This window comes from Acanthopagrus latus, chromosome 15 (assembly GCF_904848185.1).
Source record: "Acanthopagrus latus isolate v.2019 chromosome 15, fAcaLat1.1, whole genome shotgun sequence".
Taxonomy (NCBI): domain Eukaryota; kingdom Metazoa; phylum Chordata; class Actinopteri; order Spariformes; family Sparidae; genus Acanthopagrus; species Acanthopagrus latus.
The window spans coordinates 1,147,348-1,163,838 of record NC_051053.1 but is presented as its reverse complement, the minus strand read 5'-3'; the positions used below and the strand labels follow the sequence as shown (position 1 = coordinate 1,163,838).

Below are 16,491 nucleotides of genomic sequence, written 5' to 3'. Positions count from 1 at the left end.
CATTATGAAAACAGTAACCAGCAGTAAAGGCCAATGACAGGCTTACTCCCACAGCCTATATCCAGTGAGTTAAACTAGCACTGACTAGCATATCAGTAATGTTTTAAGTGACTCACCACTTAGGCGCATCTCAAAGCAGATCCTGAAGCAAGACTGCATGATCTCACAAACAGACTCATTGGTCAAATGGGCTCCGACTGGTGTCAGCAGCAGAGTCCTCAGGACCTAAAATACAGCAGAATATGACCATTCTAATACCCATAGCTATGTCAATCGAGTTCATCAATCAAGTGATTGAGATGAGCACAATGATCATTTGTATACTAGAATATCATATCAGCAAATGCTAGGATTTACTGTAAACATGAAGGGAAGATAATCAAAACCTTGACATATTTTTGACAGTTGCAGAAAAATTGTGAAGTTCAGCTCAAAAAGATGTGCATTTAGTTGATTATGCCTGTACTGTGATGTAAAGGTAAAAGAAAGTTGGTATATGTTGGTACTAGGTCATGTCACCACACTTGGCACTAGCACTGTACCAAAGTAAATATCCGCTTACTAACTTACTCCAGAGTTTAATCTGGTGCGTAATATGAGATGATATATTCATATTCTTAACATAGCATTTTAATCTTATTTTGCAACAATACTGTTAAATAAAGTGAAAATAATATAAATACAATAGGAATGCATCGTACAGATATTCCTGAACAAAATACAGATCAAATCCTGCCCTTCTCATCACCCTTCACTCAAAGAAGTGTTAGGCCAACTACAGGTTTATTGTTGAGGCCCAAGAAACACCCATCAATTGAAATATGCTCAATGATCTCAGTTATTGGATAGTCTCACTTATAGAGGAACTAAGACCACATGGGCCTCATTTGTTGAGTCCATGGAGTCAGTGTAAGACCACTGTAGTCGCTACTAGGAAACATGCAGTACCTGTAGAATTTTCATGAGGACGACTTCATCACTGGCAGGGTCTGTTCCCACAAATCTAGCATGTGTGACTGCATCTGCCATGTTCTCAATGGCCTCTGCTGCTGCTTCATGGTTAGCATCTGCAAAAACACAAGAGACACGCAGTTTTGTCAGAAGGCTCAGAAAATACAAACTCCAGAGCACACTTGATTTGCCTGATAGTGAAAGTAGGAGACAGCAATGAAAGGAAGTCATATTACTGAGGGCAGTTAAACTCTCAAAGTCGAGCATGTTCCGGACCTGCTCTCATTGAAGTGTCATGACATAGCATGTGCTGTGAAATGGCCCTGACTTTAGATTGTTTATGTATGGAAAATTTGATAAATTAGTTTTCGGGATTGAAGGGAGTCAAATCTCTATTAATGACTGATTGTTATTAAATAATGAAGCAAAATATGCAGATCTAGATTTTTTCAACTTTTTAAGTCCCAAGTAGAGATCTGAGAAGTTCACGGCAGACTGTGAATTTTGAGGTCTTCTACAAGCAATCCACCTTGCAACAAGTTCACTTCAACATAAGCATAACATTAATCCAGGGCATCGTAAGCCTTTGTTTGGTTTATTTTAATATACCTGAACAGGTAGCTTGCACAAGTTAAGTCTATATACAGTAAGCACTTGACGTGTTTTAGTGTTTGAAAGGGAGAGCCAAGAGAGCAAGAGCTGGGAATGTAGCTCCAAAAACAGAAAATATATGGCATTAATGTTGATATTGTGGCACGCTGCCACAAATAAATGACTGATGGGAAACCCTGGATATGATCTACATGAAAGGACATATATCACTGACATGATGCAACAGCTCAGTTGACAAGGGACGTAAAGAAAATGTAGGCTGAGTTGAACATCCTATATTAAAAGTGGGTCTAATGATTGTTAGTTAACTCAGTAACCAAGCACACAGCTCCGACAGCTCGGCACATAAACAAAACTAGACAAATCTAGTGTGGTCGATCCACATTGTCCTTCAAACCCTAGGATCTAATGACCAGATGTGGCCTTTTGTTGGAGGCAGGCTGGGACAAATTGGCTGTCAGAGCAACAGGAGCCAGTGTTTTTGAAACTCGAGTGGCTGGCCAGCTATCTGCCTGGAGCCAGCCTGTTTTCTTTTCCCATCGCCCTCAGGAGCAGCATTTCATTAACTAATAAGCACAGGGGGAAGAGAGGGGAGTGGAGGGACGGATGGAGAGACGGAGAAGGAGAGGTGCAGATGAGGATATTATAAGCAGAACAACAATACAGCCTGTTAACTTGAAGACACTGATAATGTGGAGAGATGGGCAGCTCAGGGTTCAAAGTGAGCAAGCTTGTGATTAATATTAAATATCAGATAACGGGTTGTCTTTTCCTGGTCTTAATCAGAAATCAGAAATCCTTTAATGTCCCACAGATGGGGAAATTTGTTTGTCACAGCAGCGACAGCATATTACAAAAACAGAAACATATTACAAGAACAGAAACAATAGCAAAAATAAGCAATAAGATTAAAAAGGGAAGAAATACACATATATACATATTTACATGATATGGTGCAAAATTAACAGCAGTTTTTTGTTTTTTTTTTACTGCTTTGCAGTAAAGTGATGTACTTTTCTGAACTTACTAGACTCTTCTGCTCTTCTGATACTTGTCTTTACCCACTTATTCATTGTATCCACATTATTAATCAAGAATCTCATTGTGTTAATATTCTGTCAAAGTACTAAGAGTCACCCCTGCGCTATGATGCAATATTGATGTAGGTCTATTTGGTCAAAAATATCTAAATATGTGATTTTGTTGCCCACTCTTAGTATTTATGAGGAGCTTATGAGAGGATTTTAAAATATCAAGGTATATATTGTATATCCTGACAATCATTCAAAAATTTGAATGATTGGCAGCGCAGGAGTGCAGAAAGTACATCAGTCAGGAGCTGCCTAATGGCTGAGAACTGGTTTATTCGTGGTAGAGGCCGTTGAGACAAAGCAGTGCCAAAATCTCTCCAGAGGCGAGGGCGACAACAACCATTGAAGTTGTGTTGAAAACATCCAACCTCCAGACACAGAAACTGAAGCCACAGGGGGATCCAGCAGAATGTCAGAAGTAATATAAAACACTAATCCTTCTCTTGGCACAAAGTCCAAACAAGCAGTGTTCAAAGGAGGGGTTGGGGGCATTGTTAAAATAACACTGAGGAAAGGAGAGGCTCGATGTGTGTGTGTGTGTGTGTGTGTGTGTGTGTGTGTGTGTGTGTGTGTGTGTGTGTGTGTGTGTGTGTGTGTGTGTGTGTGTGTGTGTGTGTGTGCGCTTGAGGGTATGTGGGCGAAGTCAATAGGGGGTTGAACCAGCTGCACATAAGGCAGTAAAGTAACATCGAACTCTGGTCACAAAGTGTGTGAGAAGTGAGTGAGATTGAGCAGAACAGGCATAGTGACTCATTTTTAAGCGTGCAAGACACAAAAAGCTCTGAAGCAGCACTCTGCATGTGGGCCGATACATCTTTAGAAACCAAACAAAGGGACTGCTGTTTTCCATGGTCACAGAAGAAAATGAGTTTGTTCACCTGTTCATCTTCTGAATAGCATACAACTACCTTTCAGCTACTCTGCTCTCAGTGTTAGCTACACAGCGTAAATGCATGGAAAACATTGGGATCCTTTACCAATGAGCAACAAATATAATCTCTAGTTCACCAAAACAAATCCAGGCCGCAATCAAGATGTGAAAAAAAATTAAAAAATAAGTAACTACTGCAGTTTATTGTCAACTAATGACAACAAAAAGAAATCTATAGTCAATGCTACAGATCTAATAATACAAAACCACTGAGCTAGGAACACGGAATACGCTACATCCAACATTATATTGAGGTTTATTGGTTTTGAGTGGTTTATCACTCAACTCAACTACTGTCTTTTTCCTCACTTTCTCTGGAGGTTTATCCTGCTCATTACAAAGACTTCATTCTTTCACTAATAATTTCTAATTGTAATTCAAAATTTGGTTTGGGTTGTTTTATCATTTTAATGACTCTTAATTTTTCTCATCTTTATTCTTTCTTTTATCTTATGATAATATCTTTTTTCCCACTTTGTCTTCATAGCTTTATGTCTTCATTATTTCCATGTATTTTTTTTATCTCTGCAAAGGAAGTTAAGTTTGTTGTTGGGTTAGGGTTAAAAAAATATCTGAACAGATTTCCACCACACCTGAGTTCAGGATGAGTCTCAGCCCAGAACAGAGGACAATAACTTTTTGTGTGGATGCAGAAATGTTTTCTCAACTTTCTTTAACAGGCGACATGGGATGTTTTCCAATATTTTCAGTAATATCTCAGGGAACACATGCATGTATCTTAATGAAAAAAATATTACAGACAAACCTGGAGGTGTCAGTATCAAATATGCCTCATCTATACTGGATTAGGCTTGACTGAATCAAAGGGGACTTTTGGGCCTTGGTGGAGGATTGGGCTCTACTCAGTGCTGTTCTAGTGTATATAGTGTGCGCAAGGATCTTCTTACAGGTCAAACTATTTTTCCTGTTAATTGCATTACATGTCCTTTAAAAAGAAAGCCCAGCGCAGTATTTACTGTACTGTATATGTTCTGCGGAAGGTGTTACACCAAAATGCTTCTCAAATTTTATAATGCCATTATTAGAAAATAAAAGCTACTTATGGCATTGAGTGGCATTTTTCTTCTTTTTGTTAACCACTTCAATGCAAACCTTTTCTTCTGGGACCTGATGTCCCTTTTCCTTACATTTACTGTGTGAGAATTTTGAGGCTGGTGATGTTTTCTTTGTTGAACTACATTTAATGTTGCTGCTCATGCCAATTATGCACTTGTTTACTCAATTATAACAACAATTAGAATAAAGAATAACAATTTATTCAGCCCTAAAATCACAGGCAGTGTACAGCTGTACTCTAAGCTCATCTCTTCTAGCAGTGGCTGCAGCTAAAGCCTCAGCTGAGCCTCACTGTGAGCCCTATGTGGGCTGGTGACTATGTGGCTGCTCACAGTGCAGAGAGGGGCTTTGCTGACTCTGCTGGGAAGGAGGACCAGAGGGTCGACAGAGGAGGAATGGGAGAGGATAGAGTAGGGACATGGATATCTGTCAGTACCGAGGCTTAGTTCACTGCTCTCTCCACTAGAGTAGACCTCAGGCCATGGATCAAAAGGAATAAGCTCACTCTAAATGAAATGTGCGAGTAAAATGAGTGGGTGTGTATAGGAGACAATTATCTTTCCCTTTCTCTCGGGCCCCAGACAGACAAAAAATAAAAAAAGAGGATGTTCCACAGGCCATGTTAGCAGAACAACGGGGGAATGTTCAAAGGAACAAATGACAGATGGGCCATATTCAATTCAACACCTAGGATAAAGACGAACACAACTGCCTGATAGGGATGACAGTGTAATGTGTGCAAACGTCTAAACACAGCATCCTTTGCTGGAAGCTTACAATGCATAAAATGTTACAGGCTTACAATGCATAACATTCAGCAAGGATCATCATACAGTAGCCACATCATGTCAACTTACAGAAGAACAGCAAACAGAACCTGTCTCACTGTACGCAGTTAGAACATATGTGTGCAAACCTACTGCTTCGTAACACTGTTTAAGCTAGTCTAGAGTTCAGAAGAGAGAAGTCATATAAAGTGTTAATCAAAGTCTCAGATTTTTGTGTTACTGACTTGTCAGAAGATGGCAGTATTTGACAAGAACAGTACTGTTGTGCCTTACATTTATTTACCACTCACATCTACTCAGCTGTCCTGAAGGCGATGTCGGTTTTATGTATCCTAACTGCAGTTAATGTTGAAGCTTTAAAAGAAAGTATTTGGCATGCACTAATAATTGGTCTGTAAATGTTCAGACAACCCTTGGAGTGAGATGAGATATGGGTTTAATGTTAATATGTCAATATAATCAATGTTATCATTATCAATGGATATGGAATAAATCTATCATGAGAGCAAACCTAAAAAACGACATAACCATATAACTCTAGTAAATTATGGGGCATTGTCACTGTACAGAGTATAATCAATGGTGTGTTAGGATTTGTGTGACATTTTGCTTCGTACCAATCTCCTCTCTTTCATGAATTATATGACGGTGCTGCTGTAACGCTACATGTGAAACTTGATTCAGGAAAAAACAAATGCAGATTTTTCAACTATTTCTGAGAGCACCTCAGAAACCAAAAACAGGCACTGGAGATTAAGAAGTGGAACTATTAAAGAAGTATCACATGTTGTAAGCTTGTCAGAATTTCTTTTTCTTGAATATTTATTGAGGCTAATATTACTTTACTTTAAACAGAACCCAAGTACAATCCTGTCCTTGTAAAAAATGTTGCATAAACTTGCTTGCTACAAGACAATTAACTGAGACATGCATAAGGAAACAGGAAACATTGCATGAATTTAACCAGCATGAGGCACAAACCGATAGCCAGGTCCTAGTGGATAACATAGTAGGCGTTTGCACTAAGCTGTTTATTTGAAACTAGTACCAGTGAAATGTATTCAGGAACTGGTCCTAATGTGGAACCAGATCTAGAGGCCCAAAACATTTTGTTTCGAAGAATCTAATTGATTTTCAATTGAGACATGAAATCCTTTCACCTAGGGTTATCAGTCAGTCAGTCAGTTAGTCAGTCAGTCAGTCACTATTTATGAAGCGCTAATTCACATCAAAAGTCATCCCATGACACTTTCCAGGTTGAGCAAGCCTTGGCCATACTCCTTGATAAATTTATTTACAGAGACCCAACATTTGTCCCATGAGCAAACACTTGGCGACAGTAGCGAGAAAGAAATGCCTTTTAACCGGAATCGGACTCAATGGCAGTTAAACATAACGAAAAGGAAAACTACAAACTACTTAAGAGCCAGAAATATAAGGCCAATCCTGTAAGCAGCTTCTTTACAGTGTGCAATGTTCTTGTAAACCTGGCTTATTTAGTTCAGCAATGACTGCAGCTGTTTTGACCGCAATGTAACACTGACTCAATCCCTGCTATTTAGACTAACATCTGGTGATGCATGCTCATTTCACACTTAACAAAACATCTGGCAGACTGGGCCATATTTCTATGAGGAGGCTAATGAGGACATGCAGTCCTGACTGTATGCATTCAGCTTCTGCTTCGATGATGAGATGAAAAGAGACCATTCCTAACATTCATGGACTGACCTGACAATCAGCCACAGCACTGGCCAAAACATAGCTTCCCAATGAAAAACTCTTTCTGAACTGATTTCAACTTACTGCTTATCTTAAATTCCCAACACAGATCGGTGGCACTCTAGTATGTTACGCCCAGTGATACATGATACTATAGTGTATGTTTGAACAGTTTGACCCCCTCCTGCCTAGTATCAACATGTAATCTGTATCTGAATTAAATACCTGGATATTAAGTAAAGATGACAAATCTAAATAGCTGAAGACATCAATATTCAGGATGACACAACATACAATTTTATTGCAGAGATATGACATGTGTAAACGCTACAGATTCCAAACCAGAAAACAACAAGCAAATTGAGTTACTACCTTTTCTTGCTTCATTACAAATACAAATATTTGTTTCCCAACAAAATGTAAGGTTGAAGTGATTTTTTGTTTGTTTGTTTTAGTGCAATTTTAGTTTTTTGGAATATTTTGGTGATTAGTGATATTGTTGTAAATCACAATAATGTCTGACGGGAAAATCGTGAGCAGAGGTAAGGATAAAGTTAGCAATAAGTTGCCATTCGGGCATTAAATGTTTAGAATAGGTTAACCGTGTCAATGAATAAATGACGCTGCTTCTCAAGACCTAGACAATGATTATTTCCAATAACCACTATAGTCTCATTAGTCTCCCCTCCCCCACATGTTTACACTACACAAAACTAGTGAAAAGCACCGGTGGGAAACAGCGGCAGTGGTGAGCTAAAACGCAACTGCTGCGCTAGGACAACACTGAGGGGACACACTGCCTCAAACTTATAAACAATGATGTCATCCTCCATCACGATGTCTCACAGCAAACACAACTTAAACCCCACCCCACACAAATATTTTTGCTCAATAACAGCTTCCATTATATTTGAGTTTGACACATGACTTTCAATAAGTAAAACCTCTGCAGCAACATATATACTGCTGTGCAAAACATGCACTCATATACCTAAGTTTGATTGTTGTCCTTGTTACAATGCAATGGTCTGCTGGAAAACCGTGTCTTGTTATCCGGAGGTCGTTGGTTCAATTCCTCCAGTCTGCATTTCGATGTGTCCTTAGGTAAGATACTGAACCCCAAACTGCTCCTGATGTGCCGGTTGGCACCTTGCATGACAGCCAGCACCATCAATGTATGAATGTATGAACGAATTACTGTAAGTCACTTCGGACAAAAGCATCTGCTAAATGCAGTAAATGTAAATGTGATGTAAATGTAAATGTATTGAGCCCTGCCACTCTGCAAGATGGCTCAGGAACAGCCCATGAAACCTTAAGGTGTCACACCTATCTCCAAATTCAAAAAATTGTAATCAGATTGAACATTTGGAACAAGTCCACTGACCCAGAAGCTCCTTTTCCACAGGAAAGACTCAGATCAGGTCATCAGGGAGAGCAATTGTTATGAGGGGTTTTACCTGACCTGCAATGGTCACTGGGTGGGTGGTGCCTGTCAAGTGGCATTCACAAGCTCTCTAACTTGTTCAGGAAAACATAAAATCATCAGCAGAAAATTTGGCTCTTGGGTGCAGTTGGGTGTTCCAACAGGACAATGATCCCAAACACTCATCAAAAGTGGTAAACGAATGGCTGACTTGAACCCTGTAGAGAAGATGTGGACTGTGCTGAAGAAAAAAGACTGTACCAGGAAGCCAACAAATTTAGTTGAACTTCACCTAAGCACCTAATGAGGTAAAAATCTTCAAGGGAAATTAGGGTTAGCGTAGAGCCTACGGAGACAGAATGCTACATTTTGGCAAAAAATATCTAGTTTGACATTGACTAAATGTCAACTAAACCTGAACTATCACAGGAAACATTGGCATTAAATTATTTGTATCTGAAAAATTTGTATTGGCACTGAAACAGATATTTGGCACTGAAAATAATTACACTGTAAAATAAAATATACACATTTGGTTTTTTGTTTTTTGTTTTTTTTTTGGGGGGGGGGGGGGGGCGGGGTTGTTTTTCAAAGAAAATCTTCTGTTTTTTCCCTTTTAGAGTAAGAGGATTTTTCACAATATCAGTAATTTTTCAACCTTCTGTTATCGTTCTGGCGAAGAGGAGGGCTCTGATGGGAGGGGCTAGAAGGGTGTGATTTGAATATCTGCATACTAAGGAGGACAACTCCTCTGATTGACTTCTGAGATTATGGAACTGACACAGTTCTGACACAAAAAAAAAGCTTCTACACCACAGGTATGTTAAGTCTGCTGCATGCTCAGTATGTATGCTAGGGTCGGAGCAGACCTGGGGTCCACATACTAGTATGCTGATATGCAAATGGAATTCAACATATTGTCATAAAATAACATCACAAGACGTCTTACCTATGAGACCGTAGGAAAGGAACTTGTTGACAGAGGTAAGAGCGAGGCCTGTGATTGGTCCAGTGGTGTCTTCAGAACGGACCACTTCCAGAAAGGGCCTCAGGAAAATGTTGGGTTCAACATCTGACAGCTCTGAAAGAGGACACGCACACACACAAACAGTCAGAAGGACCCAGGATGAAGTCAAGGCATTGTTTACATCACATACAGTCACAAGCAAAAATAGCTTAAATCAGCAGATGATATGCCTAATCTTCTCAGGTATTTAGACCACAATGGAAACATAATAAACTAAAGTAACATTTAAGTTCCTCTACAGTAGACACTTTTGACCAGATCATGAGTACAATTCAAGGAAACATAAAACAAGTTTTTAAAATGTAATAAAAAGTCTGCTGCAGAAGTATTCAAGAACCCTTTTAAAATCCAACTGATATCTGTAATAACTCTGTAAAAATACACAACTAACAAAAAATAAAAAAAGACTGGAAAGTCATTGTTTGTTCAACATTCAAGACTTTCAGCCGCTTGAAACAAACAGCCTTTCTCAGAAAACCTTCATGGGTTATACATCACATCTAGACACATGAGTGGCTCCAGGAGAGACTGCATGGCGTTATGGACGTTAATGGAACAGAGGCCAGCTGAAACATGTCAACATGACTTTTGCTGTCTTTACACGCAGATATCTCTACTGTCTAATGCTGTATCTCTACAATTCAAGGCAATGCCACACCATGTTGGGTTCCTCTGTGAAGGCTTCAGTTTTAGACATACTGCACATACAAATAAGCCAGAAAAGAGTGGTCAACAGTGCTGCGCAGAGTCTAATGTACTCTCCTCGTGCACTCTGCATGAAGGTCTAAGTAAACAGCAGTGATGCCCTGAGGGGACCAGATCAGTGAGGAATTAATGTCCAGAGAGGGAGAGGGATGGGAAGAAAAAGGAAAAGTGGGATGTATGAGAGTGGAGGTCAGAAATAAAAAGAGGGAGCTTAGAGAAGAGTTCAACATTTTTGGAAATATGTTTACTCACTCGCTTACCTTAAGATATTAAACTATTCATGGAGCATTTTTAGTATAGAGGTGGTTCAGCACAGAGTTTGACCTATGATCACTTCAAAACATGATGCATTTATCCCAAGCAGCTTGTTTGATTAACATCTTCATGTACAGAAATGTAAAAACAACCTGTGATTTCATGTGAGTTGTCACATGCTACAGTATCCAACACATGAATTAAAGCAAAAAAAATCTTTTGACTGAAATGTGTTTGAGCTGTAGCCAAGTCATATTCCCAATTTGTAATTTGTGAAACATGTTACAGTGCACATTACTTGACCCTTGCTAAAAAAATAAGGTAAGATTTACAGCCTCACCCCACACCATGTTCTCTAATGCAGACATCAACTTTAAATATTGGACCCAGTGTCTGAACAGCTGTTCTATTCACTCTTTTAAATAATCAACCATCTACAGAACTTTGCAGTACGCTATTTTTCTACTTCTTCTTCTCATCATCATCATCATATTATTATTATTATTATTATTATCATTATCATTATTATTATAGTTATTATATTAATAACAACAACAACAATACTACTACTACTAATAATAATAATAATAATAACAGAAAAATACATCATACCAACAGAAACTTTTGCAGCCTTGTCAGTGTGACGGCGAGTTATCACCTTTCTGTCATCACTAACATACTGTTAATAATCACAGAAGCTCTGAGGCTTTACATTTGTTCTATATGTTATAACACAAGATTTGATCTACAATCAGGCTACATTCATGATTTTGTACAGTCAGACTAGGGGAGGGAGAGATGCTGAATGAAGCCGTTTACACAGATACACTGCAGACAAAGTCCAGATTATAGTTGTTCCTTCACACATGTAGCACACAACAGGAGACTCTCCGTGTCAGACGAGTTCTCATGTGTTGACTAAACTCAAAAACTAATTGATAACGCAGCAGCGCGATGAGTCCTTGCTAGCTAAGCAGCTAAACTTTAGAGCCGCTCCGTGTTTAGATCCCGCCCTGTGTGGGTCACTACACTGTCATTGGTCAGGCGCGCACACACTGTTACGATACCATTGGCTGTAGAGTGTGACAATCTGTCAGTGCACATCAGTCAACACTTGCTCTGATCTATGTTGATCTCATAAGTTGCCTCTGTTAAGGTTGAATCACGGAAATCCGTCGTAGCAACGGAGGACTTTAATCTATATGCCAACATTAACGTTTGACTCAGACTCAGAGGACGGTTAGATGGCCAACATAATAATAAAGTAACATGTGCCAAACCCGTGGGGACGGGGGAAAGTGTAGGGATGACAAATCAACTCTTCTTTGGTTACATCATTGGCATGTAGTCTACTGGATGCCCCTATATAACCCATACTAAAATGTCATCTATAGGTTTAGCAGATGAGATTAAGCTTGGTTGCTAAAAGTTGCATGTTGGGCAACTTGAGTAATTAGCATAACTAGTGCATTGCCCTTAGGAAGCATGTACTCCATAGAAAAGTGGGAGGTTAAGTAGTTTTTTCATGGATGGCCAAATGAGGTTGTATTTGAAGGTGGGACATCAGGGATATAATTGGCTGTTTAATAACTGACTATTTACCTTGCCTTGTTTGGTGTCATTATTTTCAGCACAACCTCACATGTGTGACTGTACAGTTTTTTGTTTTTTTTTTCATTTTGACATGCTATATTATCACTCTGGACCTAAAATCACAAAATAACATAAAATCAGAGTAGGAAAAAGTTAGATTTTTTACTGTGAAAACCACAAATATGTTTAAAGAACCAATTGGATTAGTTATAATGCAAACATAAATTGTCGTTTGCTAAATTTGTGCATAAGTTTTTGAAATGCACGAAGTCATGTGTAACTATGTACATTTAAATGCAGGCGATGCCTCAGGCTCAGGGCTCCTCAGCTCATTCCTGCCTGTTCCACATTCAGCAGTCTCCTCCTTGTTTTGACTCACAACACAAAAAAACAACAACACTACACACTAAACACACTACACTAAACACTATATAACATGCTAACTATACACTCCAAACACGCTCTATGTCACAAATTTCTCAACTCTCAAAACTTGCTATCTCTGTCACTGTCTGTATCACCACCGGCATCCCTCACACAACTTCCCCTGTTCCTCAGAAACCAAACGTGCTGCTTGCGGACACTTTAGTGACAAAAGCCCGTTTTTACCATTTCTTCCTGCACCAGACACAAAGCAAACGTGATAGCAATGTTTGCAAAAAAGCGTGGCGGACATTATTTACCCTGAGTCCGGTTTTGGACCTGTGTCCGTTGACTCGGTAGGTGGACCGTGTGGGGGTGGGCTAGCAGCTAGCTACACACAAACAGCCACAGATTCCGATTCCACTTTGTTCTCCTCGCGTATCCGGATCTCCTCAGACCAGAACAGACTCGGCCTGGACTCGTTTAGTCTCATTAATCCACAACAGTCAGTTTAGATGCACAGAACGGGACCGAACGGCCGGAAAAATCCTGGTCCAGCTCCCACTGCTGTAGGTATAAATCTGCTTGTTTGTTAAGGTGTGTTGTGGACTTGAGCTCTGCAGTGATTGGCTCTGGTGTACACATGACTATGGTGGCTATGGTTGACAATGCTAGCGGAATTTGTGAAGCATTTATGAAATAATTTATTAACAGTACCATTGTAATCCAAACAAATGCGACCTTGCACACCCTTGAACCAAGCAGCAGCCATGTTGAAACTCAGTCTGATCCTGTTCTGCAGAGATATTTGAGGCACAAAGACACACACAGAGACAAACAGAGATTCTTTGCTTTTAAAGAGAGATGAGCTAATTAAGGGGAGACACTACATATGAATAATAGGGACTTTAACTAATATATATCACCATGATACTTCCCCAGTTACTTACATTATGACAATTATTACAAATCACAAATAATTAATTTGTATTATGATTTTTCTGAAATTGTAGATTTAAATATAAAAATTATGCATTTATCTATTAAATAAATATTAAAGCCAGGTTCAAAATGTCTGTTTTATTTTGTTGACATATTATAGCCGAAGGTTTTTACAGAGGGAATTCCATAAATCCAAAAAAACTCAACACCCATAAAAAAAAATAAAAATAAAAATAAAAATTGCCCTGTTTTTAGGAATAAAATGTTATATAAATCAGGCTATGAATGACGTATGAAAAAACCCATCTGTTAAAACCTTCAGAATATAGACAGGAATAAAACTGGAAACTTTGGTGTATATAAGTGCTACTGAAGTGGAGATTTTTGACTAAAAGTATGAGAAAATGGCCTTTAAACATATGTATTGTATAAGAAATCCATAGAAGGAAATAGACAAAGTGAACTAAAATGAACACCTAAATGTGTATTTTGGATGTTTTCTTTCCACTAATCTTAAAGAAGACATGATATTGAAGCAAAATAACCCAAAATCTCAAAATTGACATTGCATACAAAACAATGTTTTTGCCTGCCCCTTAACAGCGAGAAATTTTAAATGGCTATAATTTTGCTTCTAGGTGATCCAAGAGTCTAAGTCCATGTTTGTGACATCCATAAATCCCAAAGCGCCAAATGTTTCATAACCCCCTCGTCCACCCTTCTATAGATTATTCTTCACCTGTAGTGTCGCCCCTTAATTAGCTAATTATGCTAATTACGCTAATTACGCAAATTGCCCAACATGCAACTTTTAGCAACCAAGTTGAATTTCATCCACTATGCCTATAGATTACATTTCAATCATAAAAATGTATAGGAAACACGATTTCTGGGTCCAACAAATTTCCAGTAGAGTAATGGGTGTGTGTCTGTATGTCACACTCTCACACAGACAGCAAAGGACAGAATCAACGTGTCTACAAAAGACACCAAAACACAAGAGAGAAAAAAAACACTCTTTTATAAATGACTAGTTGGATATAGATGACAATGTGGCGATAGCCTATATTTATAAAGAGCTGCCAGTAGTCAATTCAGCTGCTAAATTTGACCACAACCGGCTAAAAAGTAAAAGCATTTATCTACTTCTGTCTCAACTGTAACGTGTATCAATCCAAAAATTACAAATACCAAGTGGAAAATCTGTCATGGTTATCATTATCGACTGCCAGAACCCCCACTGATTTTAGTGACCCCTGACTTTTTATCAAAAGCTACAATAAAGTTGACATTTTGTAGTCAGAAACTATGGATCACTATAACTTTGGTCTAGATGCTTTCCCTGGCATAAACTGCAGTGACGTTGGTGTTTTTTTTAATTCATCAAGAGCTTAATTTGCCCAATACTTTGATTTATGGCCATTTATTACTTTTAGTATTTCTATCAACAGCACCGTCATATGCCTCTAACGTGACAAACAAGGGAAATGACAGAGGCAAATTGTTCCGCTTTCAATAGTAAAGGAGTCAATTGCCTATTTTTAAAAGGTTTATCCTAAAAAATCTGCAAACACATGCCAACCACAAAGAAGTGGTAAAAGTCTAGTTTAGGTTGATGGAAATGACTATTAACGTTGTTTTAATTAGTCTTGATAACATTCTGAATTATACATGTGTTGTCTTCTCCCATTCTTTTTTCTCTGTTGAGGGATGCACAAGCTCAGTACTGATCAGGCAGCTGACTAGGTTCGTGACATAGAAGTCACTCAAATCGTCTCATACTTTAGTCTCTCTTTAAAAGTCAGTGCTGACTGAACCACTGCTTTAACAGAGACCAGTGGAAAAGTGTGAACAAGCTAGCAACAGTGTCCACTTGGGTGTTCTGTTCTATCACAGTTGACCAGAGCTGGAGCCCATAAATATCTGTGACTGCAGCAAAGTCATTTGATGTGGGACTGAATGCCAATTGTATCCATTCACATTACACAATAAAACCAGATGTTAGTGGGTGTCCGTGGGTTTTTACAGTGTGAAAGTGCTAAAAGTTTAGGGAAAAATTGTAAAACTGAGCATGCAAACACACTACACTAAGATGGAAACCACAGTCAGCATCATTCCTGCAAACCATGAGCATGTTATCGTTGTCACTGGGAGCATGCTGACATTAGCACCATTGTACAACCGAGTTGCTGGTGTGGATGCTGACTCTTGAAAATGTAATAAATTTAAAAAACTATGACACAGACATGATAGAATGATGAGAAAAAGGGAACAATACTTTATAATGCTTATGGGGTTGTGACATTTTACCCTTTTCAAAAATGTATCATAATGATTTTAATAATGTTAAAATAATTATTTTGATGTTTTTGTTTTTAAAGAAAGAGCCATTAAATTAAAAAAAAAACACAATCATCAGCATTTGTGTCAAAACGCCACACCAACTGAATATCCTACAGTTTATTGAATCCAGCTGCAGTGCAAGATGCAGCAGATCTTCCTCGGTAATCAGTTCACAGAGAAGGGAGCTTTGCTAGGCATTCCACTCTGGGAAACCTCCTTTGGCCTAAACCCCCTCAAAAAACACACACACACACACACACACACACACACACACACACACACACACACACACACACACACACACACACACTTTAATAATCGTGTACTTTCTCTGGAGAATTTGGAGAAAAAGGGGTCAAGAGGGGAAAGCAAAAATACAAAACAGGTAAAACAACAAGGGAATTATTAGTGGAGTCACGAACGCTGCTGTGAAATGTTGTGCCAAAGGAGTGCTTGCCACAGCAATACCATGAGGATTATAGCTTTCTAAAGTGCAGCTCCACTCCAGACGAAAAGAAAAAAACTTGGACATCAAAAGCACCGAGGAGAGTGTCCAACCACTTTTCAAAAGTGTACATGTGACTGCTGTGTATTAGTGTGTGATATCCAATACCCCTGCGGCTTGTTTAAAAATCAAATATGAAATAATTTGAAAATTTACACAG

The 16,491-nt window shown here is 38.8% G+C and overlaps 1 protein-coding gene across 3 annotated transcripts in view; it reads right to left on the bottom strand.

Moving 5' to 3' along the window:
- The window catches only part of gbf1 (golgi brefeldin A resistant guanine nucleotide exchange factor 1), a 138,714-nt gene that overhangs the window by 58,293 nt on the left and 63,930 nt on the right, over positions 1–16,491 (bottom strand). For all 3 annotated transcript variants that reach the window (XM_037122997.1, XM_037122998.1, XM_037122999.1), the window contains exons 4-6: positions 9,548–9,679; positions 949–1,067; positions 117–225 (exon numbers count right to left, since the gene is read on the bottom strand). In XM_037122997.1, coding sequence (XP_036978892.1) covers positions 117–225; positions 949–1,067; positions 9,548–9,679 — 360 coding nt within the window. The remainder of the gene's footprint in view (positions 1–116; positions 226–948; positions 1,068–9,547; positions 9,680–16,491) is intronic.